The 24,202-nt window shown below is 58.4% G+C and overlaps 1 protein-coding gene across 2 annotated transcripts in view; it reads right to left on the bottom strand.

The window, feature by feature from the left end:
- RPTOR (regulatory associated protein of MTOR complex 1) overlaps positions 1-24,202 on the bottom strand; it is a 330,498-nt gene that overhangs the window by 44,744 nt on the left and 261,552 nt on the right. For both annotated transcript variants that reach the window (XM_055318123.1, XM_055318124.1), the window contains exons 14-20: positions 14,632-14,706; positions 11,540-11,605; positions 11,087-11,278; positions 10,736-10,876; positions 5,285-5,402; positions 4,297-4,437; positions 3,907-4,065 (exon numbers count right to left, since the gene is read on the bottom strand). In XM_055318123.1, the coding sequence (XP_055174098.1) occupies positions 3,907-4,065; positions 4,297-4,437; positions 5,285-5,402; positions 10,736-10,876; positions 11,087-11,278; positions 11,540-11,605; positions 14,632-14,706 (892 nt within the window). The remainder of the gene's footprint in view (positions 1-3,906; positions 4,066-4,296; positions 4,438-5,284; positions 5,403-10,735; positions 10,877-11,086; positions 11,279-11,539; positions 11,606-14,631; positions 14,707-24,202) is intronic.

Genomic DNA, 24,202 nt, shown 5'->3' with positions numbered 1-24,202 from the left:
CAGGAGGCCACCCTTCAGGTGCGGAGACCCAGGTAGGGGCGAGGGAAGCCAAGGCTTCTCCCGGGAATGTGTTCCTGGACCCCCTACCCCGCAGGCAAGACCACGGGGCATGCTCACAGCGACAGAGCAGGGAGGGGGCTGAGGGAGCTGGGAGGGGGCCCGGAGAGGCTGGCCTTTGGGGAGAGGTGAGAATAAATGGACGTCCTAGGACGCCATGGTTTTGAAAACCTCTTGCAATATTCACTGAGGGGCTGGAGAGTTTGCTGTCCTTTGGTTGAAACGAAAGAGAAAATTGCCTCTAAGCAGGTGAGAGCTGCACGCGGTGGGACGCGGTTGGTGACGTCTGAGCGCGGAGGCGGGGAGCGTGCCTCGTGGAACACGCACGAGCCGGCTCCACCTGCTGCAGCTCATAGTCGGTCTTCTCCACTCTGGTTTTCAAAGATTCGACTGATATACAGGAAACAGCTTTCTCCGGGGGCCAGAATTTGTGAGCAAGAAGGGGGGGGTGTCGGGGCTGCCGGCCCTCCGAGGGAAGCCAGCGGGCAGGTCCGGGCGGGAGGTGCTGCGGTGCGGGGCCCGGACACGGTCAGGCGCTTGTCCCTGGCAGCTGCCGCGGCCTCTGACAAAACATCGTTCATCCTTACGCCTCCAAGACAGACCCGCTGGCCCCGCCAGCGCCCGGGACGAGGCGGCACCTGCTCATCGAGGCGGTGCTGTGGCCCAGGCCGGTCCTGCCCCGTGCACGTGCAGGTGCACCTGGACGCGCAGCACCAACCCCACCCTCGCCCTGTGAAGTGGTCGAGACACCGCGGCCTGAACCTGCTGTTGCTCCACTGCACACGCGGCCTTAAAGACCCGGGGAAGGGAACATGCCGTAGACAATGGGGACTTCCTGACAGGAGCTGGCAAGGGTCCCTTGGGGACACGTGACTTCCATACTCGCTTCAGTTCCGTCTGACCTGCGACAGGCACTGTGTTTCTGCACGTTCGGAAGCCAGGTGAAACCCTTTCAAACATTTCTTCTCTTGACGGCCGGCCATGCGTGTGAACGGGGCCGTGGAGTGGATGGCCACCCGCAGAACACGGGTGGCACTGGACGTGTGCCGCGAGGCAGGACGGTCAGGACGAGACCCCGAGGGAGGCAACACGTAGATCAGTCAGGAGGACCCTGCAGGGGGTCAGCACAGGGGGGTGCTGGCCTGTGGGGATGAGGCCGGGCAACGGGGAGGGTGCTCTGAAGGTGCCGAGGCCCGGGGTGCAGGGGCGAGGGACAGAGGACTCACAGACAAGGACCCGAGGCCACCGCTGTCCCGGCAGCTGAGGCAGGGCGAGATTGGACAAGCCCCGTGTGGTGACTGGCTTCCAAGTCTGGCACTCTGTACTTATTTGTTCCATGGCGGTGAGCTCGTGACGCCCGTGTCGCCCAGCACGCCAGCGGCACTTACGGAATGCTGCTGAACGAATGACGCACCTCCACGTCCCGAGACAGAGCAGCACGAGATGCTGTTGCCGTCACAGGGACAGTCTGGGCCCTCCAGGGCAGGAAGGGTGGACGCAAGCTCCGGTGGGCCTGCGGGCAAACCATGGCCCGGACACACGCGCCAGCTGCTTGTTTTCTTGTGGCTTGCAGATTAAGAATAGTTTTTTTTACTTTTTAAGTGGTTGAAAAAAAAAATCAAAAGGAAGATAATGTCTTGTGACTTGTGACTATTTTATGAAATTTGCATTTCAGTTCGTAAGTAAATTTTGATTAGAACGCGGCCAGATTCATTTGTTCACGCGCCACCTGCAGCTACTCTTGTGCCATGGAAGCTGTGCCACCTGCACGGCTGAAAACACACACTGTCGGGTCCTGTGCGGAGAACGTCTGCCGACTCCTGCTCTGGTGAGAGGTGGGAGGAGGGGTTGTCCTGACTCAGGCCGGGGAGGGGGAGGTGCTGCACCAAGTTCACCGGCTGGTGGGTCGCAGAGCCACAGTGTGGCGCATTTCCGTTTCTCTGAGTTTCCCCTGTGACTCCATGTGTTTTCATTGTGGACACATGCACAAATACTGATTCGGATTCAAATCGACCAGAGTTTAAAAGACTCCTGTGGGGAAGCCTGGGAACCAAGCCACCGTACACAATGTTAATTCTGTTATAAAAGAGCACATTCTAGTTGAAAACACCCTACCAGTGACACTCAGAATGTATTTTACGGGTGAGTTAGCAGAACCTGCGTTCACGCCGAGCACCAACATTATGTCTTCTGGGCACTTGGGATATTTTAGCAAACAATCAAACGCACGAATTTGCGATGTTATTTCTCAGTTTAGATTGACAATTCAAGTTGGCATTTCTAAGCTAAGTTCCTGGTGGTGGGCGGGTGGGTTTGGTGGCCACGTCTGGAGCCTGTGGCCTGTCCAGGCCCAAAGGGACATCACACGGACTTAACCTACAGGAATTATGGCAGATGCCCTGAGCTGCGTTCCAGCAGAGGGACAGACTGGGGTGGTTCATGCAGGGACCGCAGTCCTGCCCCCTCCAGATCATGGCCGAAATTCAGAAATATCGCCCTCACCACATGGCGTGGAGGGTGCAAGTGCTAGGGCACAGGGCTCCCCACGGAAATAAGTTGATGACTTAGAACTGACACAAGGGCCGATGAGGGGCAGAGACCACAGATGTGAATGCGGGCGGACGCTGGGAGGGATGCAGGAATGAGCGCCAGTGCATGAGCTAAATCTATTCTCAAATTCAGAAATGAAACCAACGATGGAGAAAAGCTAAGGAAAAGAGAAGGGAATAACGAAATGAAGTTATTAGAACAAAACACGAGGATCTAATGAAAAAACCAACAAAGCAAAAGTTGGGACTTGGACGCTAGGGCAATTAAACATCTTGTGGGGATGATCATGAAGGAGCAGAAGCAGAGAAGCAGTGGTAGGAGGACAAAGGGACACACGTCTGGGGACGGCAGGGGCTACGAAGTCAGGACAGCACTCTGCACGGCTCCACGGGCCGACGGGAACATTCGACTGACACGGGCATCTCAGAGCAACCTGAGGTGCCGAAGCAAAACCTAGAGAGGAGCAGCCTGTGCGACCCTGGGATGGTTGGAGGGAGGACTCAGGGTTGGGCCCTCTACCCGCAGAATGGGTAAGTGAACCCGGCAGGTGAGGAGGGGCTGGTGGAGCAGGGGGTGGGGGTGCGGGGCAGGGGTGCGGCGGGTCAGGGGGTGGAGCACAGCACAAACACAGAGCGGCGGCACGAGCGGCCCCGCGGAGACGTGCCCCATGGCACAGGGTTCCCGTGAAGTCTGCAGCCTGTAAGGGGCACGGTGGGTGCTTCGGGGTTTGCAAACTGTGATGAGCGTGGACACGGCGGCGAGTTCGGGGGATCTGGCTCCGCCTGTGATTGCTGAAGTTGGGAGACAACCCACACGCAGTGGCCGTACGTTAGTGTCCTCAGGTTTTCAACATTAACTGAAATTCCTGCTAAGGCCCGGAAACTGTGTGCGGTGGTCAGAGTGGAAGTGCCCTCGCTGCCCGCGCCCCGAAGACCCACGTTCGCACGGTGAGGAGGGAAGAGCCCTCTGGGAGGGATGCACTCAGCCCGTCAGGTGTGGCAGCCCCTGCTCTGCCCTGGCCGCGAAAGACGTGCCTCCTGGGGCAAAATCACTGCACAGGCAGCCACTGGGCTGCGGCAGGCGGAAGGTTCTGGCAGCCTTCCCCCGCGAGCCCAGAAGGGCCTCTAGGTACCATCGGAGCAAAGTTAAAGCTGCGGAAAGTTCCGGCTGCCCTCGGCACCCACTCCTCTCGCCTCCACACTCCAATTAATGCTTGTTCTCCGGCCGAGGCGGTGCCCGCATCCCGTGCCCTGGCACAGGTGGGTGGGGGCACCCGGGGAGCCCGGGCGCGGCACTCACCGATGAGGGAGTTGAGGGCCGAGTAGGAGCTGACGCGACGCATCTTGTCGATGGTCTCGAAGGACAGGATGTACTCCTCGTTCTCGGGGCTGCCCAGGGTGCTGCTGGCGCTGCTGCTGGTGCTGAGGTTCCCGGGGGAGAACGCCACGGAGCTGCCGGCTAGCCAGACAGCACGGTGGGGGTCAGGGTGCGCCTCCCACACGGCCCCCCACCGCCCTGTTCCCCGCTCCACCGCAGCTGGCCCACACCGCGGCGAGACCTCAGGGCCAGCCGGTGGGGCAGTGGGCACGCGCTCACGGCAGAGAAAGGGCGCGGCCCTTGTGTATAGAACGGTTCAGAAACTCACACCCACAACTGTCCCCCCCAAGGACCCGACTTCCAGGATCTTACATTCTTCCGTCAAGCTCAGATTCTGCAAAGACTTGTTCAAGCTTCGGGCAGTGGTGACGGCACGAATGTTTCCATAGGAACTCACGGAGCGAAGTCTGGGGGTGCACGGGCTGTCCCGCACTGGGGTCAGGCTCCCGCCCTCTGGGAGAGAGTCAAAGAAAGAGTTAATGGTGGGCTTTGGGGGGCAGTGCACCCCCTTAGGCAGGGGCCACAGCACGAGGTGACAGGAGCTACCACGGCTCGCCCCCCACTCAGTGCAGACCCGACGTGTGTCGCGTGTCGGGTAGGGAGGTGTAAGGAGCAGGTGACCAGAGCCCACCCCTGCTGTTCTGCGGGGGCGCCGTTCTAACAGACATTTCAGAGCAGGGCTGGCGGCCGGGGCGCCGAGGGCTGTGCCAGCGGCTCCGTGGCTCAGCTGCAGGCTGCTGCCCCTCAGGTGACAGCACAGCCACGGCCGGGGTGGTCCTGCCAGCCCCCTCCCTGCCCTGCTGCCCCTGTGCCGCCCTCTGGCACCAGCTATTTCCACCGAGCAAGTTCATTGTCACTTCCCTCCCCTGGTGTTCTAGAAGCAGTAGTGCTTTTGTTATTGATCACGAGCCCTCTTTCCTGCGGAGAAGCTGGGCTCTGGGGGAGGAGGCAGCCCATCACAAAGAAATATTAATCCAGTGACAAGGACAAACGGGAGGAAAGGAGCTGCCTAACGTGACGCAAGTGTATCACGGAAGAGCCGGCGAGCTTCTCCGTGCGCCCCCGTGGCACACGTTCCGCTGTCCTTCAACATCCCCATGAATCTGATTTCCAAAGGTGGTAAAAAAGGAAGGGAAAGAGTCAGAGGGTCCGGGCGGCCCGTCCTGCTGTCCTTCCTAGCCTGTGTCGGGCCTGGGAGGGCGGGAGTCGGGGGGCCACTCCGAGGGGGCAGCTGTCTGACGTGGGTCCCTGGGGGGCGGGCAGGCGGGCCGCTCAGGCCGTGTGTGCAGCGGCGCCGTACCTGTGGCCGCTGGAGAAGGCAAGGGGTAGTTCTTCTCCTCCTCCATGAACTGCAAGGCCACGGTGCAGAAATTGCTTTCGTACTGAACGACAAGATGACTCAGAGCCACCACCAGCTCCTGCCGGGAGGGACAAGGACAACAGCACTTATTGGCGGCTGGCGAAGGACTGCGGGAAAACAGTGAGACGGAGAGTTCACGCCGAGTGCCCAGGTCACCACAGAAAAGAGAAAGGTTAAGACAAACTCTGCACTTGGTGTTGGCAGCGGGGACTGGCCCTTCCAGGGACGTGCTCGGGGGTGTCCGGAGGGAGCGGGAGCCTCTGGACAAGCAGTGAGGGCGGGATGGCTGGACGTGAGCGGCCGGAGCAGGTGTCCTCGGGGCGCGGGTGTGAATGACACGCTCCAGGGGGGAGGGCGGTCGATCCTGGGGCCCGGGCTCAGCTACGTGTTGATTGGACCGTGCGCTGGGTGAGCCATTTGAATTCCGGGCATAGAAAAGCAAGATACGTCTGACAAGCCAGAGCACGCTCTTTTTACAAAATGCAAAACTTGCAAAGATAAATTAGTTTCCAGTCCCTGAAAGGCAAAGACACGATCGCCAGGCCCAAGTGCCCGAGGAGACGAGTGCAGCGGCTTCTGTCCGGTGATCACCTGGGCCCCAGCTTGTGTGTGAATCCCTGCCCCTCTGCACGGGGCCCTGGGACCCCCTCGGCGGCTGCCGCGTCGTCTCCTGCCCTAACCCCACACGGCCCTTCAGCTCCTCCTGTAGGTCTGTGCGCTGCTCCCAAACCCGCCCCTGGGCCCTCTCTTTAAGCTCCAAGCCGACCTCAGCCTAAGTGCTCCTGTGACCCCAAACTCAGCGTGCCCTGCAGGCTGCTGGCACCACCCCTTCCCACTCAGCTCCCACTGGGGACCCCTGTGCCCAGGGAACCATGAACCCCCAATCCACCTCCCACCCAATCTGCCCAGAGTCTATCTGCACTGTGGCCCCGCGAGCCTCTCATGCCACTGCCGACGCCCCGGTGCCTGCCCACGCCCTCTGCAAACCAGGGCACGTGCCAGGTGGGGTCGCCTACCGGGTCCCTCCTGGCAAACACGCAGCCTGTACAGTCTCCGAAGAGCACGGACCCTCCCCTTCACTCTGATGCGGGGCGAGAGGAGCCAGAGCTGGGCCCTGCAACGTTAACTCGCACCCAGATCCCAGGCCCTCTGATGTACAGACAGCCATTCAAGGTCAAACACTGAGGGCACTGCCCATGCCCAGGGGCTCTGGACCAAGCACATCCTGCTGGGATGGTGGCCACTCAAGGTGGCTGCTGCTGGCCACGGGCTGCTGGTGTGCAAGTGGCCACAAACGTGTGGGTAGTTCTGGCAAGGGTGTGTGGGCCGGGGCAGGGCCGCGTGCATTCTCAGCTTCTGGAAGCGGTTCAACATGGGCACTCCGACACCCTGAGGCACAAGGCCCGGCTCCCGTGGCACCCTGGCATCCCGAGGCACGAGGCCCAGCTCCCATGGCACCCCAAGGCACGAGGCCCGGCTCCACGGCACCACAGCACCCCGAGGCACAAGGCCAGCTCCCATGGCACCCTGGCACCCCGAGGCACGAGGCCCAGCTCCCATGGCACCCTGGCACCCCGAGGCACGAGGCCCAGCTCCCATGGCACCCTGGCACCCCGAGGCACGAGGCCCAGCTCCCATGGCACTCCGACACCCCGAGGCACAAGGCCCAGCTCCCATGGCACCCTGACACCCCGAGGCACGAGGCCCAGCTCCCATGGCACCCTGGCACCCCAAGGCACAAGGCCTGGCTCCTCAGTCCAGCAGCACCCCTCAGCCTCACAGGTCAGGGTCAGTCCCACCTTCCTCCCAACCTCCTGCCTCTGCTCACACACAGAACAAAACGAGGCTTTTCTCGCCTGGGTCCCAGGTACCCGCCCTGCCCCTCGTGCCCCCACCCTGGGTCTAGCATGGACCCTCGAAGGAGCCACCACTCCTGCTCTGGGCCTGAGCACTTGCTGTTCCCTTTGCCTGGAAAGGCCTCCCAAGCGTCCCCAGCTCAGCCCATGTTTCCTTTAGGCCTCCACTCAGACGCCCGAGGGCCCCACGTTCGCCAAGGACTGCCCCCCAGACACGCTCTGCCTCCCTCAGAGCATGACCTGCCATGTCACACATGCGCCTGCTCAGTCTCCAGCCTGCCCCACCTCCAAGTGCGAGCCTTGGGAGGAGAGCCAGGTTAGGCTCCCTGCTAGGTGCTCAAGGCCTGGGGACCCAGGGCCCAGCACACGGGTGCCTAACGGGAATGCGCCAACGAACGGAGCCTTTCCCTTCAAATACACTGTCATCTTCAGCACGTGGGGCACTTCACCGAGTGTCCTAGGGTTCAGGGCCACCAGGCCCGGGCATGTGCACCCCCCAATGGGAGTCAGGCCAGGTCAGGTGTCTTCCTGGGGTCCTCCCTGAGGCCTGCGTGTGCTGGCTGCTACCTCCTTGCTTCCTCCCCGGAGGGCTGTCCCCACTGTGCGTTTCCAACAAGTCACTGGCTGACACCTGGTGGCCCGCCGTCACGGTGTCTGACTCGGCCGTGACCACAGCATGGCATGACGTAGCAGCGTTCAGGGGAGCACGTCTGCTCTGGGCTCAGCTCCAGGCGCAGGTGCTCCGGCCCGGGGAGCTCGTCCCCCTTCGTCTCCACCAGGGACCTGGGGCCTGGGCGGCCAATGAGGAACAGCGTCTGAGGCTGGCTGTCAGCCTCACCGTGGGTCAGACGTGCGGGTAAGGGAGGCCGACGCCGGGTGCCGCTCAGGAGGGTGGTGGTGAGGAAGCCGGAGCGCGGCTGTGGGGCTGGACGGGGGACCTACCCGCAACCCCTGGCCCTTCTGAGGAGGTGGGGGAGCTGGCGGGCTGGGCACTCTGGCTGTGTCCTTCGTGGGCAGCTTCAGGCCCAGTGATTCGGGAGGCTGCCGCCAGTCTGCGGACTCTGGGCTTACCAAGTAAGCTCGCTAAGCCGGCGATGCTCTGCTACCACACGGCCTCAACTAGGAGAGGACGCTCGTACTATAAAAAGTAATCAGATGTCATCTTTTCCACACTGAGTACACGAGGCTTTATGAAAACCCCGCATACATCCCGGTTTCTCTCCTCTGCTGCCCGCGTGATCGGGGCCCCAGCTGCAGGTCAGAGCCGGCGACCTTGGCCAGGGCCCTGGGTGAGAGAGGCGGTCGGGGCGGGTCAGCTCGCAGCGCTCGACGCTCACATCTGGGCTGTGCTCCAGGACCGCGGGCCCCGCAGCTGGGTCTCCCGGACCAGCACCTCGTGGGACCATGGGCCACACCGGTCCCACCACGGGTCTCTGCAGATGGTGAGGGGCCCCTGCCTCTGAGCAGCAGCCACCGTCCTCTTCAAAGCTTCCCTGCCCCCCAGACTGCATCCTCGCTTCCTGCCCTAAACCTCTGTGCCCCATGTGCCCACAGCAAATGCCACCTGCCTGGCTTACTCGCTAGGCTGCCGTGGGCCGTCCGTCTCCCCTGCTAGCTGTGTGGGGCCCCAAGGCCTCCCTGCCCCATACCGGGAGCTGGCACTCAAGCGTTTGTTGGAAGAATGAAATACTTCTGTGCCGTGAGGGCAGGCACGCCCCTCGCACACAGGGCCAGGCTACGACAAGCCTGTGCCCTCTGTCAGCCCCTCGCTGCCTCTCCTGCCGATACAGCCCCTGGAACGGCGGCAGCCCTGGGCGCAGCATGGTCCTTCACACCTGCACTGCACACACCCTCCGCCTGCCCTACGAGCTCCCCCTGCCCCTTACCCCCTGGGTCCTGGCTGCTCAGCCCTCATAACCCAGGGACAGGCTCCCACCTACGGAGGCCTCCCCCAGCGAGGCAGCGCAGGCGCCACTCAGACCTGTTCTGAGAGCTCTGTGCCCACCTCTGAGGTCCCACGTGTTTGGGTACTTTAGCACCACTGCTGGTGCCCGTGTCCGGCCCCTGAAGGCAGGATCATCTCCACTTTGCGCGCCAGGGCCTGGGATGCAAGGGCTTGTTTGCTGAGCCCAGGATGGAGGAGCACAGGGGAAGAAGAGCTGACCTCTGCCTCCTGGTGAGGCATGTCTCTGGCTGACGTGCAGCCGTGCCCCTGGGATGCATCTATGGTGCAGCCGTGCCCCTGGGATGCATCTATGGTGCTCAGCCCCCCAGCAAGGCAGACACCCCGATGCCCTTGGGGGACACCTGGCTACACCTGCGCATCCTCGTGTCTAGAGGAGAGGGACGGCAAGTGGATCTGAGCCAGGGATGGGACGCTAGGGCCATGGAGGCACTCGGGGCCATGCTCGAGAGCACGGCAGGCCCAGGTGTTCCCATGGCTTCACCGGCCACCGTCCTGATACTGGAAACCGACAGGGATTTCTTCCAGTTTTTATTAATGTTCTTTTTAAAGATTATCTAAAAAGAAGAAAAAAGAGCTTTCCTTCTTTTAAAGGGATTTTAACAGACAAGTAAAGGAACCACTCCTTTGCTGCTCTGATTGGGGGCGTCCGAGGGGAGGCAGCTTGCTGGCGGGGCTGCAGGAGACAAGCCTGCAATCGAGAAACTGTGGGCCAGTGAGACAGGGTGGACGCCAGGGTCTCATGTCGCGGTTCTGATGTTGCACTAGGGAGTCGGGCGCGTAAGCAACGAGGTAATCGCTCCCTGAAGGGAACAGGAGACCAGGGAGTCCTCCTGCCTCTCGAGTCTGGCTGAAGTGCACCTGCCCGGACTGCGTCCCGCCCAGGAAAAGCAGCGGGGTCCAAACGAGCACACGGCCCCAGGCCACAGCCCGTCCTCTGCCACTCCCGCCCCCGTCCCCCGTGCGGTGGTCTCGGCCGGGCACCTGCACGGCGCCGTGTGGACGCGGGCAGCCTTCCAAGGTCACCAGTAAAGCAGGCGGCCTGTGGCGCCTCTGCCCGGGTGACGGGGGTCTAGCTGTGCGGGCCAACTTTTGACAAGAGGTGTGAGGTCTTGGACGGAAATCTGTGATATTTCTACATCTAAACAGACAAGTAAAAGCTTTCAACTTTATAAAAGTGTTTCGTTCAGCCGCTGACAAACACGGGGGCGGGGAGGGGAATACACTACACAAACCTTTCCGTCTGTCTGTGGGTGTCTACTGCTCTTTTGAGTCTCCATCATGTGTGTATGTGTTGCTCCCAGGCAGGAAGGAGCCTATTATACAAGCTGCCGGGAGGCGCAGCCCTGTTAAATGCCTTTAAATGAAGCAAACACATGAGTATCTGGTGAAGAAACGCATTTTGTAGAAAATTAAACAAACATTTAAAGGTCTGCTCTCTAAAGGGTGCGCGCCAAGTGGGACATGAGGGCTCGCGGCTGCGGTCGGGGTCGCCGGCTCAGACCCCCGGGCGCCGCAGGAGATGGGTCGCAAGGCGCTCTGCTGCTGCCTGCGGACCTGGGGGCCACGCACCTTGCGGACCACGGGGCTCCCGTCATTGATCAGCTGGGCCAGCATCATGGCCACGTTGTGGTCGATGGTGGTCGAGTGGTCGGTCCTCTCTGCAGAGTTGCCCACAAAGGTACCGAGGGCGAAGACCGCCGCGCAGCGCACCTGCAAGAGGAGCCGGGGTGAGGTCATACCATGGGGTGGTTGGCATCTGGCCCCGGCCCGGTGCCACCAGCCCCGACAAGGCAGCAGAGTACCACCGGGCACCGCGTGAGCCACCAGGACGCGGGGGGCCCGAGGCCAGGCCGTGCGGCGGCTCAGTGTCGGCCCTCTGCACGCGGCAGCCAGGCCTCAGCACGCTGGCGGCGGGCTCACCTCAGGGATGGGGTCAGAGAGGAGGCTGCAGAGCTTCTCGTGCGCGCTGTCCCTCACGCCACACCACCTGGCCGAGTCAAAGTTCTGCCAGATGCGGCCCAGACAGATGGCCACCCACTGGCGCAGGAGCGGGTGCGGGTCGTTGAGCTGCTCCAGGCAGATGGCGATCAGGTTTCCCTGGAGGCAGGCCTCCTGCAACAAGGCACACGTCACCCACGTCACCCCCGACCCCAGGGCAGGGGATGGCTTGCGGGGACCACAGCCCCGTTGCTCAGGAAACTCCCACTTGCAGCAGATGCGCGGTTTTCCTCATTCCAGATCCTGCCAGTTTCAGCTCCCCCTGCAACGGTGGGCTCCACAAAGGTCCCGCCCGCCCTCGGCGCCCCCTTCTCCGGGAGACCGCGTCATGGACACTCAAGCCCGCAGGGCAGCCGGGGCGGCCACCACACTCACCTGCCCCGTGTTGTAGCTGTTGACGATCACAGCGAGGATGAAGGCCGTCATGGTCCGGTGCTCGGCCTGGAAAAAGGAAGTCGGCCTGGTTTTGCTCTCTCCCCGTGGTGGAAGCCCATCCCTCCCCTGCACAGCAGAGCTCCCCTCCCTGAACCCGTGATGAGCCAGGCGTGCAAGGTCACGAGGGTCAGCTCTGGTGCCCTAGGACTGGAGTCTCCAGACAGGAAAAGCCCTTGTAGGAGGGCCTGGCTCTGCGCTGGCCGCGGAGGTGCAAATTTGGCCGGACGGGACATGTCTGCTGTGCTGCTCCGGGAGCGGAGGGCTGTCCCACCGGCAGGAAGCACCCGACCGCTCACCCCTCAGCCTCGTCCAAGCCCCTGGAAGCACACTGTCCTCGCCGAGCACACTGGTGGAAAATGCGTGAGTCCCACACCCTAACTCCATTCCAGCTTCTTCCTTCCAGAGCTTCCATCACGTGGACCTGCGTTCATCCTGCCCTCCTCTGTGGCCCTGCTGCTGTGGGGACCACTCAGCCGATTCTAACGGTTTTGTGGGGCCTGATGTTTTTAATGTGCACCCTGAGCAGAGTCTGAAGCTGATCCTTCCTGTGCTCGCCCGTGGGTTAGTCAAGGCCGCTACGGTGCCGCCGACTGCAGCCTCCCTCCTCCAGCCTTAACCCCTGGGTTTCCTGATGGCCGTCGTCTGTTGGTACAGCCAGTGCTTACTGAGATCTGGCGACACGTTCGCCAATTCCTCCGTCTTGTGCACTGCGTACGTCCCTGTGGGTTCAGATGCCACGTGAAGCATGGTCTTCATAAGGCTCTGCGCTGGGGGTCTGCGAGCAGCGGGCTCTGAGTCTCTGACCACGTGTCCTAAATGTGGGGTGGTGGAGGGTCCTGGGGTGACAGTCCATTTCCTCCAGCGCCGGCATCCATCACCCGGTGGAGCTGTCCCCCCCATGCATAGGCCCCCTTCTTGTTCCGGTTGCCTCTGAGATTTCCTACTTCCATCAGGATGGTCTTTGTGTGGATCTGTTTTTATTTAGCCTCTTCAAGATACTGAGCTGGGGCACCTGGGGCTCCGTGCTTGAGCGTCTGCCTTGGGCTCAGGGCGTGACCCCAGGGTCCTGGGATCGAGTCCCGCGTCGGCTCCCTGCAGGGAGCCTGCTTCTCCCTCTGCTGTGTCTCTGCCTCTCTCTCTCTCTCTGTCTCTCTCATGAGTAAATAAAATCTTAAAAAAAAAAAAAAGATTCAATGTGCTTTTTAAAACTAAAAACTTGTTCCTTTCTTCCTATTGGGAAAATTCTCAGCCGTGGCACGTTCAGGTCCTGCTTTACCCCGCTGTTCCGACGGTGCCGACGGTGCACTCTGGCCTCAGGCTGGGAGCAGCGGGACCCCTCCTCATGGGCCTCTGAGCCCCCTTCACGCCGTCTGTTTGCTTCATTCTGGGTGATTTCTCCAGGAATTCTCTCACTCACGGCACTGGTCTGAGTTTACTTCACCCGCAGGGCTTTGAGCGGCAGTGACTATGTCTTCTGTTACAGGTTCTCCCCCCTTGAATCTGAGTATTTACCCAAAGAATCTAGTTGGTCATTTTTGAGGATGAGTAAAAAGGGAAAAACAGATTATTTTCTCATCACAGGGTAAAAGTACTCCTGAGGACACAACGTATTCCTGAACGTAATTAAACAAATGTGTCATCCAGTCGTCTTACACACACTTACTCATACGGACTTTACAGTCCTGCTCAGACAACTCTAGGACTCTCGGGTCTTGGGTGCTCATTTCCCATTGGTGACTGCCCGTGCTCTTCCCCACCTGTGGCTGCGGCACTTGGCTCCGCGCTGTGCGAACCCCCTGCAGGAGCTTGTGCCTTTGCTTCTAGGCCCCTGGAGATCCCGGCTGCTGCCCCGGCTGGGATGTGCACACACGGGGCCGTGTTCCCAAGCAGGCTCCTGGCTTTCAGCAGCGATCCCTTCTTGCGCTGCTGCCGCATGGGCCCCATCCTGAGCATCCTGAGTGCAGACTCAGGGTCTGCTGGGCTGGGGACCCCAGGGTCAGTGCTTCCTTCCCACCATGGCTCTCCTCAGACTTCTGGCTTCAGTTTTTGGCATTTGGCAATTTTCTCTTTGGAATTTCACTATAGGTTCCCAACATCGATGGGTCCGGGCCTGACGCTCCACCCGTACCAACTCCGCTCACCACTTTACCACGACTAGTAGCACAGGGCCCTTTCCATCTGGTTGACCATATCCTTGCTCACCCAGAAAAGAGGGAAACAATTGTTTCCAAACCTCCATAAAGTGTCAACTTTTGCTGCCTAGGATGACGCTGAATTACCACACTTAAGTTAAAACACGCAGGTACCGTTTGCCTTTTATGCAATGATCCTGTTTTTAATGTCTTGTGGCTTTTCTTCGGCAACCAGCACTTAGTTCAGGACACCAAGGCTGTGAAAACACTTTAAATACACTGGCAAAAGTCAGTTATGTCAAGGAGCGACTCAGGACGTCTGTTTTGTTCTCTCTGCCGTGCTCGGAACTGCTACAGGGAAGGAGTCTAGGGATTAATTACCACACATTTGTAGGAGTCGCTGTAAATGCTGTTGTAGATTACTACTGTTGAAGTGTTTTAATAAAACAAAATAATCTGAAACTTAGACATTCGCTCTCTTCTTTCCTCCCCTCCCTCCCTTCCTGCTTGATTCATAAGGCACACGGGCAACTTGTCATGTTCCAGAACCTTCACTGGGCATGTGAGCTGTCATACTGCAGACGTGCAAGCACTCATTAATCTAATTCGGTTGACAGGCTGGAGGGAGAGTGGCTCCTACTCTATCGTAGAGACGTACGTGCCAGGGAGACAAATGTCAACAACCAAACCGACCTGTGCGCCTCTCCTACTCAGACACAGAAAGGAAAAAGCCCTGAAAGCAGGTGTTCTCGGGCCCAGGTGAGGCACATGCCCTCAGCCCGACGTGGCCCCTCCGCCCGCAGGGAGCCCCTCGCCACAGGTACCCCAGAGCGTGACAGGGGAGCAGAGACAAACGACACGATCTCGGGACTGTCCAAGGGGAAGCGAGGGTGGGCTTACTGGCATGTAAGGGTCGGCCAAGACGGACAGGAAGTATTTGTGACCGTTGTCCTTCACCAGGTCAGCTTGGCACGACTGGGGAGAGAAAGAGACAGGGAGAAGCCGTGAGTGCAGGTGCCTGGGAGGGCCCTTTGCTTCCCGTGATGTGTGAAGAATGAACATGCAGTGAACGTTTTACGTCCTAGTGACTTCCTCAGGCCCAATGTTTGTTTGGTGAAACAGCTCGAACGGCTGCTCGCAGACAGCGTCCTCGGCTGTGGCAGAGCGGCTGGCAGCGCTGAGGGGTTCTCTCAACGCCTCCGCCTGCCTGATGGGAGGGGCCCCGGCTGCAGGACCAGCCCCCTGGGAGGCCCCCTTGGCCTCTGCAGCCCCTGCCCACACCCTCCCCAGTGTCTGCAGACAGCCCCTGCCGAAGCTCTCCTCAGGATTTTGCTGGGACTTAGAAATAGAACAACCTGTGTGCGTACAATCATTACGCACCATGTGTGTCACATGTTTCAACAGGTGCTTCCTGGGATAGAGGCCCAACTCTTTACCCCAAAGGAGGAGCCCTGAGGGGGTAACCGCAGCGTTAAGTGTAAGCCAACTGTCAGGTGTGCGGCTCTTCCCAACTCTTCGGGCCGCTCCACACCTGCCAGCACCTGTGTGCACCAGCAGGGCTGTGGGTCCATGAGCTCAGCTCACGTTCGAGGACCTGCAGGTACCAGGCACTGGCCTGGTCCTGGATGGAGGGACGACCCACACCCTGCTCAGTTTCTGGAGAAGACCCTGGGGGCTGGGGGGCTCAGGGACAGGAGGGGGTGCCTGTGCTGAGGGACAGCAGTGAGTCTATCCTGTGGGCTTTGGACGCTGTACAGAGGCTTGAGGACAACTGCAGGGTCACAGGGGAGGGTGAGCCGGACCAGAAGGGGGAGGCACGTGCACCAAGAGCACAGCGAAGGGGATGACCCCGGAGACGGGAGATGGGAGGAGACAGTTCTGGCAGCATCCGGGCCTGAGGGACTGAGTGACCCAAGTGCTTGGCAGGATCACTGAAGAGGTGGGGAGGTGGTCACAGGCCCTCGGGGAAGGACAGCCGTCAGGAGGAAGGTCCACGTACATGCTCCAGAGAGCAGAGTGCAATCCTAGCTGACCTAGATGGGAGGCCTGCCCATGTTGGGTGGGAACCAATGCCACAGAGGGGAAGGAGGGTGCTCTGGACGAGGACACAGGAAACAGGTGCCTGGGAACAGGGGGCTGGGGAGCGATGCCCAGGGCGGAGGAGCTGGGACCCCAGAGAAGGGAGCCTAGCTCGGAGGCAGCGGCCGTGTTACCAGAGGCCCTGACGGCACACCAGGCTGGCAGGTTTGGGGGCATCCTGCAAGTGCTGGTTCTTAAGGGGCTCAGACGATCGTGTCCTGGACACTCAGGGTTCGGGTGCACAGCGTCAAGAAAGGTTTCTGCTTGCACGGAGGAGACCTAAAGGCAGAGCTGGAGGCAAGAAGCTAGGTCCCAGGCCGGGCTGCTCCCGTCGCTACCTGCTGGGGCCGTAGTATAAAAATCGGTGCTCAACTCGTGGAGTCGAAGGTAAACACGTGGCACAGGCACAAGCCTCTGAGATGGACACACAAATCCTGGACGCTCTTACGCTTGGAGACAGTGACCCTCGGAACGCGGTCACGATGCTAAGTGGGCTCCAGGCCTGACACCCGGAAGGACTGATCAGCAGCACTTGGGGTAACGCGTCCCCAGAGACGTGGAATCTCACCCGCTGCATCCAGGGACAAAGGCCATTACCGCAGGAGTGAGGACGAGCAGCTGAGGAAGGGCGCTCCCAGCAACGGGGGGAGAAGACCACGTGCTCCCCGCCGCTGGCCCACCGAGCCCCCGGCCCGCGCCGCCCCGACACGGCCTGCTGCCGGGTGTTCCGTCCTCGCACTGATACACCGATGGGGAGGCCTCGGCTCGGCCGTGCAGGTGGGAGCTCCGCGGGCTGGGGAGCGGGGGGTCAGGAAGCAGTGGGCGCCAGCGACTCCGGGCGGCAGGCTGATGCCCCAAGAGCCAGGGAGGCCAATTAAGTGCGCAGTTTGCGGTAATACCATGGGGACTCCCTGCTCTGAATGGAGGTGTGACGGGAGAGCGACAAAGACCGGAGCACGATGTCCTCTGTGTAGAGACATCTACACCAGGTGGTCCACAGGGGCCCGGGAGAGAACAAAGGCCGGGCGCCGGCCTCCGAGAACAAAGGCCCCTCTCTGCTTAACAGCAGAGCTTCGACAAGGCACATCAAGGCCGACACGTTTCCAGGGGAGCTCCTCCAGCGCGCCTCATCACACAGCACCCCGGGGGCACTAATTCTCGCCCTACTAATTCTGCACCGAGGCATGTGCCCCGGCGAGGTGGTCTCGCCAGGACCGCCGACAGCGCCATCTCTCCAAGGGCCTCCTTCCCTGTGGGTCCTCAGCCGGGGTCTCTTGCCAGCTGGCTCAGAGCTTGCTCAGACTTTCACCAACTCAGCCGTCTCACCCCTGCCCTCGGTCCACACCGCAGGCAGGGACCCGGGACACACACGCCCCGGGAAGGAAGGAAACACGAGGCCTTTCGACGACAAAGGCACAGAAATGCAACCCACGGACGCACACTTTGCGCAGGCTCGGTGGAAAGCCCCGCGGAGCCTCAGGGCTCGGGCAGCTGAGACTCCCCTTTGGCAGCTGCTTCCCCGGCCGTGTCTGTCGCCCCCAGATCCAGCTGCAGGTACGACACATGCAGGCTGGAGGGGAGGCAAGGGCACGAGTACAAATGGCCTTTCCAACCGGCCCCTGCCCCACCACACGCAAAACCAACTCTGACGTGCTTTTAATTCTTGCTACAGCTCTGGTTCTCCTCTCTCAGGATCTCAGCGAGTTTAAAACGAGGGACGGGGAGGTGAGGAAGAGAAGCAGAGCTGCAGGGAAGGGAGCGCACGTTTCACTGTGGCACCAGGCGAGGGCACGGTTTGCAGAGCCGCAGGGATGGCTTTCGTGAGCCTGAGCGTACGAGGCGAGGCAGGTGGGATAACCTGGGAGCCCTCTTCATCCTCCTCCACGCAGCTACCGTCTGTTCCGCGGGTGCTCGGACATGGATGGGACAGACCTGAGCACCAGTGGGCACGGCTGCGCGTGACGTGCTCTGAACCCGGGGAAACCCACCCACAGGGAGAGTCATGCTTCCCGTCCACATGGGTCCTGGAGCTCAGGCCGACGTAAGAGAAAAGACCCAGAGTGGGCTGTGGGGTGGCGGTTCCCCAGGTGACGGGTACCGGGTGCCCACAGAGATGGTGGGGTGGTGCGATGTGCACACGCTCAGCTGGAGCAAAGGCGCGAGGTCATATAACCAGAGGTGCCTGAGAAAATGAGGCCAGGGCAGGACTTCTGCTTACTGGTCACAGGAGCTCACAGCACCTCACAAAATCGGCAGCAGGTCCACTGGGCAGCTACCCTGGGACCCACTTGCCTCCGCACGCCTTGCGCCCTGGTGACGTGTCATGTCCCCCCCTGCCCCCCACCCCCAATGCCAAAAATGCTTAAATATACGGGGCAGCTGGCTGGCTTGGCTGGGTGAGCCTGTGACTCTTGATCTCGGGGTTGTGAGTTCAAGCCCCACACCGGGTGCAGAGATGACTTAATAAGTAAACGTGGAAAAAAATATTCTTGCACTGGATGCTCTTGTGTCAGAGGTAAAGCTCGGAATGAAGACACACCACGTGTGTTGTAAACAACTGGGACCAATGGGAAAAATCACTGGCACATGTGAATGCTTTCACACTTTCAATCTACTTTTTTGGTACATGTTCCAAAATTTGTGAATATATTTACAAGATGAAAAATCAAAATGCTACCGAAAGGCAGAGATGGAGAAGTCGGCTCCCCTCCTCTGTCTCTGCAGGGGTTGCAGAGACTCCGCATGATTATACATTAATGTGGAGAAGGGACATCTGGATACAAAGCGAAAATAAATGTGAAATAAGATGCAAGTGTAAACCTCCCTCCACCACTAGTGTAAGTGCTTTGTTAGTTTCTCATTGATTCTCCTGATTTTTCTCTACAGAAACCCAGGGGATGTGAACACAGAGACCAAGCCACCCTTTTCTTAAATGCGAGGACCGCTCCCTCTCTGTACGACAGCCTGGCCACGTGGGAAGTGTCTTCTCCTCGCAGTGAGGAGAGCGTGGCTCGGTCAGGCCCACGGGGGCAAGGCTGTAAATTCCCACAAGCAACATGGCCCCGTCGTGGGACAAATGCATCTGCCGTCTTGCAGCGCGTCCTGCCGTGAGACACCTGAGGGCTCGCCCATCTGAGAAGTGAAAACCCGTATTTGGTGCCACCCTGCTGCACCCGTGCCTCATCATGGAAGGACTCCCTTCCCCTACATGTAAGTAGTAAGTAAGGCTCACTTGTATTTCTCTTTCTGGGAATTACTAGGTCATGGTCATCTTTTGACCAATTCTTTGCTGGACTGTCAAGAGTTGTTCTTCATTTCTTGGAGCTCTTTACATATGATGGCTGGTTTTTCACCAGGGAGAGTTTTAAATACCATCCCCCTCCAATTTTTTGTCTTAAGACTTTGCTAGTTTTTTCCCCCATGCAAATGTTTTATTGTTATGCAACCAGATCTATTAATTTTCAAAGACATGTAGACTAAATCATGGTTGAAAGGACTAATCACTCTAAGGTTAAAATAGAATTTGCCTGGGTTTTCTTCTACTGCTTTTATTCTTCATACTTAAACAATCTATCTCTTTAAAGTCAATTCTGATGTTTGGGGTGCACGTCAGATCGCTAGCTACCCTCACACCCATCATCCTTGCTGCACTGATCTGAGCTGCTGACTCGACTACACAGTGCCGTGCGCGCACCGAGGCCCGTCTCTGTGGAGCCCATTTGTCTGCCTGTCTGTCCATGATCTGTCCAACCCCACGTCGCTCTTCATTGTTGAGGCTTTGTCCTAAGTTTTGATGCCTGGTAGGGTTAGCTCCTTCCCATTTTCCTTCCTATTCAGAGTCTCCCTGGCGATTCCTATTCATTTCTCCACAGGAAGTGCAGAGTGTGTCTGTCTAGTTCCAGAGAAGAGGGAGGGGAAAAGGAGCCTGCTGGTAGTTTTATTGGGATTGTATTAAAGCTTAAATTAATTTAGGGAACACTGACATGCTGACGATGACGAATCCTTCTGTGAGTGTGCAGCGCATGTTTTCATTTGTTCGGGTGGATTTCTGCGTTCCTCGGGAATGTTTTACGGTGTTCGTGTCTCGGGTTTATCCCCAGATTTAGGGGGCACGTACCTTCCACCGGTTGTTCCTGTGATGTCTGTACGTTAATCTTTTTTTTTTTTTTTTTATATAATTTTTTTTTTATTTTTTTATTTATGACAGTCACAGAGAGAGAGAGAGAGGCAGAGACACAGGCAGAGGGAGAAGCAGGCTCCATGCACCGGGAGCCTGACGTGGGATTCGATCCCGGGTCTCCGGGATCGCGCCCTGGGCCAAAGGCAGGCGCCAAACCGCTGCGCCACCCAGGGATCCCCTCTGTACGTTAATCTTGAGTCCCCTGCCTCGTAGCGCCCCTCATTGGCAGCATCGAATGGACTCCACTGGGCTTTCCAGGCGCATCGTGTGTCAGCCGCAGTGGTTTACCTCTACTTTTCTAGTCTCTGTGCCTTTAGTTTTGGCCTCTGCGTGACGGTGGCTTTTCCTTCTGCTTGCTTGTTGTTTTCAGGGTTTCTCTGTTAAGTATGATGCTGGCTTTGGGGCTGATACCAAACTATTTTCAATGTTCGAGAAGCAGCTCGGGATGCTCTTGTATTGTGTGGTTCTCCTCCTTCATGAGAAGATCGATGTCGGCCTTCTGCTTACTAACGTCTCGAGGATGACAGGGAGCCAGCCCCGCACCCGGGAGGAGCCCGCTGGGCAACACGGTGCTGTCCCTTCCGGACACTCTGCTGGATACAGGGGCCTTGTGGTTTGCTTTCGTGTGTGGACTTTTTCAGTTTTGTGTGTGTGTGGTGACACACATGAAACATAAAATTTGCCATTTTATCCATATTTGAAGCATACAGCTGGGTGGCATTAGGCACATTCATGCAGTTGTGCATTTTAGGTTTGGGCGTCGGTGTCCCATGCTCCCCGGGAGCAGGCTGGCGCTGCTTGCCTTCCTTCCGCTGCTCCTGGGGGGTGAGGGCTGCTGGGGTTCTGCAGCCCCGGGGGCGGCCGTGCGGCCAGGTTCTCTCTGGCCCCTTCCCTGGTCCGTGTAGGGAAGCTGGCCTGTTTGAACCTTCCACTTCTTCACAGTCGGTTTGATCAGTTGTAGTTCCCTGGAGCTACAAGTGTGCCGTATCCAGGCTATGGCTGCATTTTCAAGGATGCACAAAATAATCTCATGAGTCACTGTGCTCTTCCTCCTGCGGTTCTTCCTCCCTTGTCCCTTCCTGATGGTGCTCTGTCCCCTTCATCAGGTAACTTGATTTCCCCCAATAGCTTTTCATTTACTGTTAAGTTTTTATTTCATTTTTTTTTGCGAACTCAGAAAAGTCCTTTCATCTTTTACCAGCTTTTTCCTGTGTGTCTAGAGCTCCTTCTGTTTCACGGTGTCATCCTAGCGGGCTGCTTACTCTACTCTGCTTCTGTCAGGTGGCGTGGGGACGTAAGGTTGCCATGTTCTTCTCTGAATGTGGCTTTAGCTAGAGTCCGTGGGTCTGATGGGCATTACTTTCAATATCTGTGCTTTTGGAGACTATAGTTTTGTTCCGTATTTTTCCTTTGACACAAGACCAAAGGCAATTGCTTTAAAAAAATAAATTTCTAGTTGGAAGGCTTGTTTTGTTTTCAGTTACTGTTACTCATTTCTGATCCTACTATGCACACTGTCTGTACTATTGCTGCTTTCTGAAAAAATTTTATAAGATTTCTATATATTTGAGAGAGCGCGTGCGCACACATTTGCACTGGGGGAGGGAGAGGGAGACTCCCCCTGAGCAGGGAGCCTGATGCAGGACTCAATTCCAGGACCCTGAGATCATGACCTGAGCCAAAGGCAGAAGACCCCAACCAACTGAGCCACGCAGGCACCCTTACTTTTTGGAAATTCTTAAAAGTTTCTTTTGTGACCTAATAGATGGCGAGACCTTGTAAATAGAGTTCCCTGCGTGTTCTTAGGTCTGCCCTACTTGTACGTCTATCTTATTCTTAACAAAAGCAGCAGCAAGAATCTAAGTGCCTGGGCCCTACTACGTGCCCTGTGCCCTGGAGACATAGCCCAGCACCGGCTCTGCATCGCCACCTTGAGAGGAAGTGGTTGGAACTCCCATTTTTATACACGGAGGCCAAAGTCAGAATAGGCAGTAACCTGCCGAGGTCTGTGGGGGGCAGAGCCTGAGCCCCAAACCAAGGCCGGTCCAGATTGTGTGCACCTTTATCACTTCCCTTACTGCAGAGGCTTTTTTTTTTTTTTTTAAGATTTTATGTATTTATTCATGACACACACACACACACACACACACACACACACACACACACAGAGGCAGAGACACAGGCAGAGGGAGAAGCAGGCTCCATGCAGGGAGCCCGATGTGGGACTCGATCCTGGGACCCCAGGGTCACACCCTGGGCCAAAAGCAGCACCAAACCGCTAGGCCATCAGGGCTGCCCACTGCAGAGACTTTTAAAGTCCATCCTCCCCATTCTCTGGGTGGACAGGGGACACACAGGCTTCCAGTTGGTCACCTAATTCTCTCCCCGACGGCTGTGGATGCTCCCACCCTGGCGGAGCTACGTGGCTCAGAGGCTCCGACCCGGCCGCAGGGTCGGGCTGCTCCTGCTCTGGGCCTGGAAGGCTGCCGTTTCTACCAGAGGAATACAGGGAGGGAAGAGGAGCCGCAGGACGGCCCTCGGCGGCCTATTCCTCCCACCCTCAGGTCCAGCTCCCCAAAGGCAGCCAATCTCCATTCTTTTGGAGAGGTTTTTACGAGTTTACTTCTAGCTTTCAAAATAATGGCTAGTCTTTATTTAGCAACTGTAGACATCTACGCTTCATCATGGAAGATGAGGATTTCGCTTTTGTACTTCCGACTTTGTTTGCCCCAACTCTCCAATACGATCTCGCCGTAGCCACTGGTGAAGTCCACACTCAGCGTGTTACACAGAAGCAAATCTTTCTCACCGGCGAGTCCAGCTGCGTGCTCGATTACATTTCCTCACCATAAACCTTTTGTTTCACTTACTTTTTTTTCTAATGCTTCTGGGGATGTCGGGCCATCCCTCCCCTCAATTTTGCACCTGCTCAGCCTATCGGATAACCGTCAGCTCCTGCATCTCCATCCACCTGGCCCAGGGGAACTCTGCTCTGCGCTGGGTGGTTCTGGTCTAGGCCGAGAAGTGGCTCCACCCCAGAGCCGGCCCTTCTGCTGGACTGGCCCCCGTGTTTCCTGGAGCTCATCTGAGATTCCTGGACTCCTTTGAACGATCTGATTAATTTCTATAGCATTGCTCTACTCGTATCCCAGCCAGGCCCTAAAACTGTCCCCGAGGGTCATGCTCAGCCCTGACCACTTGGTGCTGACTGCCCAGCAGCAAGATGGGCAGCGGTGATGGAGAAATGCTTCTGGACCAAAAAGTCGTCTCTTAGTCTTCTTCCCCTCACACGAGGCGCTTGCAGGCGGAGTTTGTTTTCACCATGTGTGTCTCAGCTCCAGGCCCTCTGTCCCCCACTGGAGGCATCAGAGCATCCTTCAGGTACAGCCTCTCAAGGCGGCCCTGCCGGCCTCCGGATCTGCTTCTTGCTTCTTTCACTGGACGTCCTGCATGACGACCTCTGGGTTAGCTCTTCCCACTCACCCCCGCTCTGCTACACTCTCAGCTCTTTGAGGACGAGGACCCTATATTATTACCCTGTATGGTCCCCAAATGTAGCACAACCTGGCTCCTATCAGAGGCCTACAAAGCATTTGCTGAAGGAATAAAAAAAGCCAATATGTACACAGAGAAGTATTACGATTCCTAATTACAGACGCTAATCACACCCAGTAACTGCTTCCAGTGTGGACGTTTGAGTCCACACGTGCCACCCGTGAAAGGAGGAAGGAACGAGCGGCAGAGCCAGGAGAGCAAGGCCTGGCCTCTCCTCGCCTGTCCTGCGGGCTTGCACCCAGAGCCTGGAGCCCAGGGCACTGCCAGGTGCGGCCTCACAGTCCAAGCTGGCGCTTCCCGGACCATGGAGAAGCCCAGCCTTAACCGCGGGCTCCCCGTGTCAAAACTGCGGCTGCCCTCTCCCTTAACATGTAAGGCTGGAGTCCCGCGGGCCGTGCTCTCAGGCTGACCAGCACCCTCGTCCCCATCCTCGCTCCCATCAGCTCTGCAGAACCAGCGATTCAGCCCAGCCTGACAATGAATCACGGGCCCCTGAGTCATCACCCAGAAAAACGGCCTCTCTCTCAACTGCCCTCGGTGTCGGGCTGACGCTTCACCTCCTCTCACCAGGAAGTCCCCTGCAGCCTGAGTCACAGCGCCCGTTCCTGCTGCCAAAGGGTGATCTGTCACCTTCCCGCCCGCGCCCAGGCCCGTCCG

This window comes from Nyctereutes procyonoides, unplaced genomic scaffold, assembly GCF_905146905.1.
Source record: "Nyctereutes procyonoides isolate TBG_1078 unplaced genomic scaffold, NYPRO_anot_genome, whole genome shotgun sequence".
Classification (NCBI taxonomy): Eukaryota; Metazoa; Chordata; class Mammalia; order Carnivora; family Canidae; genus Nyctereutes; species Nyctereutes procyonoides.
Note: the sequence above shows the minus strand (reverse complement) of the source record. Positions and strands in the feature narration are given on the sequence as shown.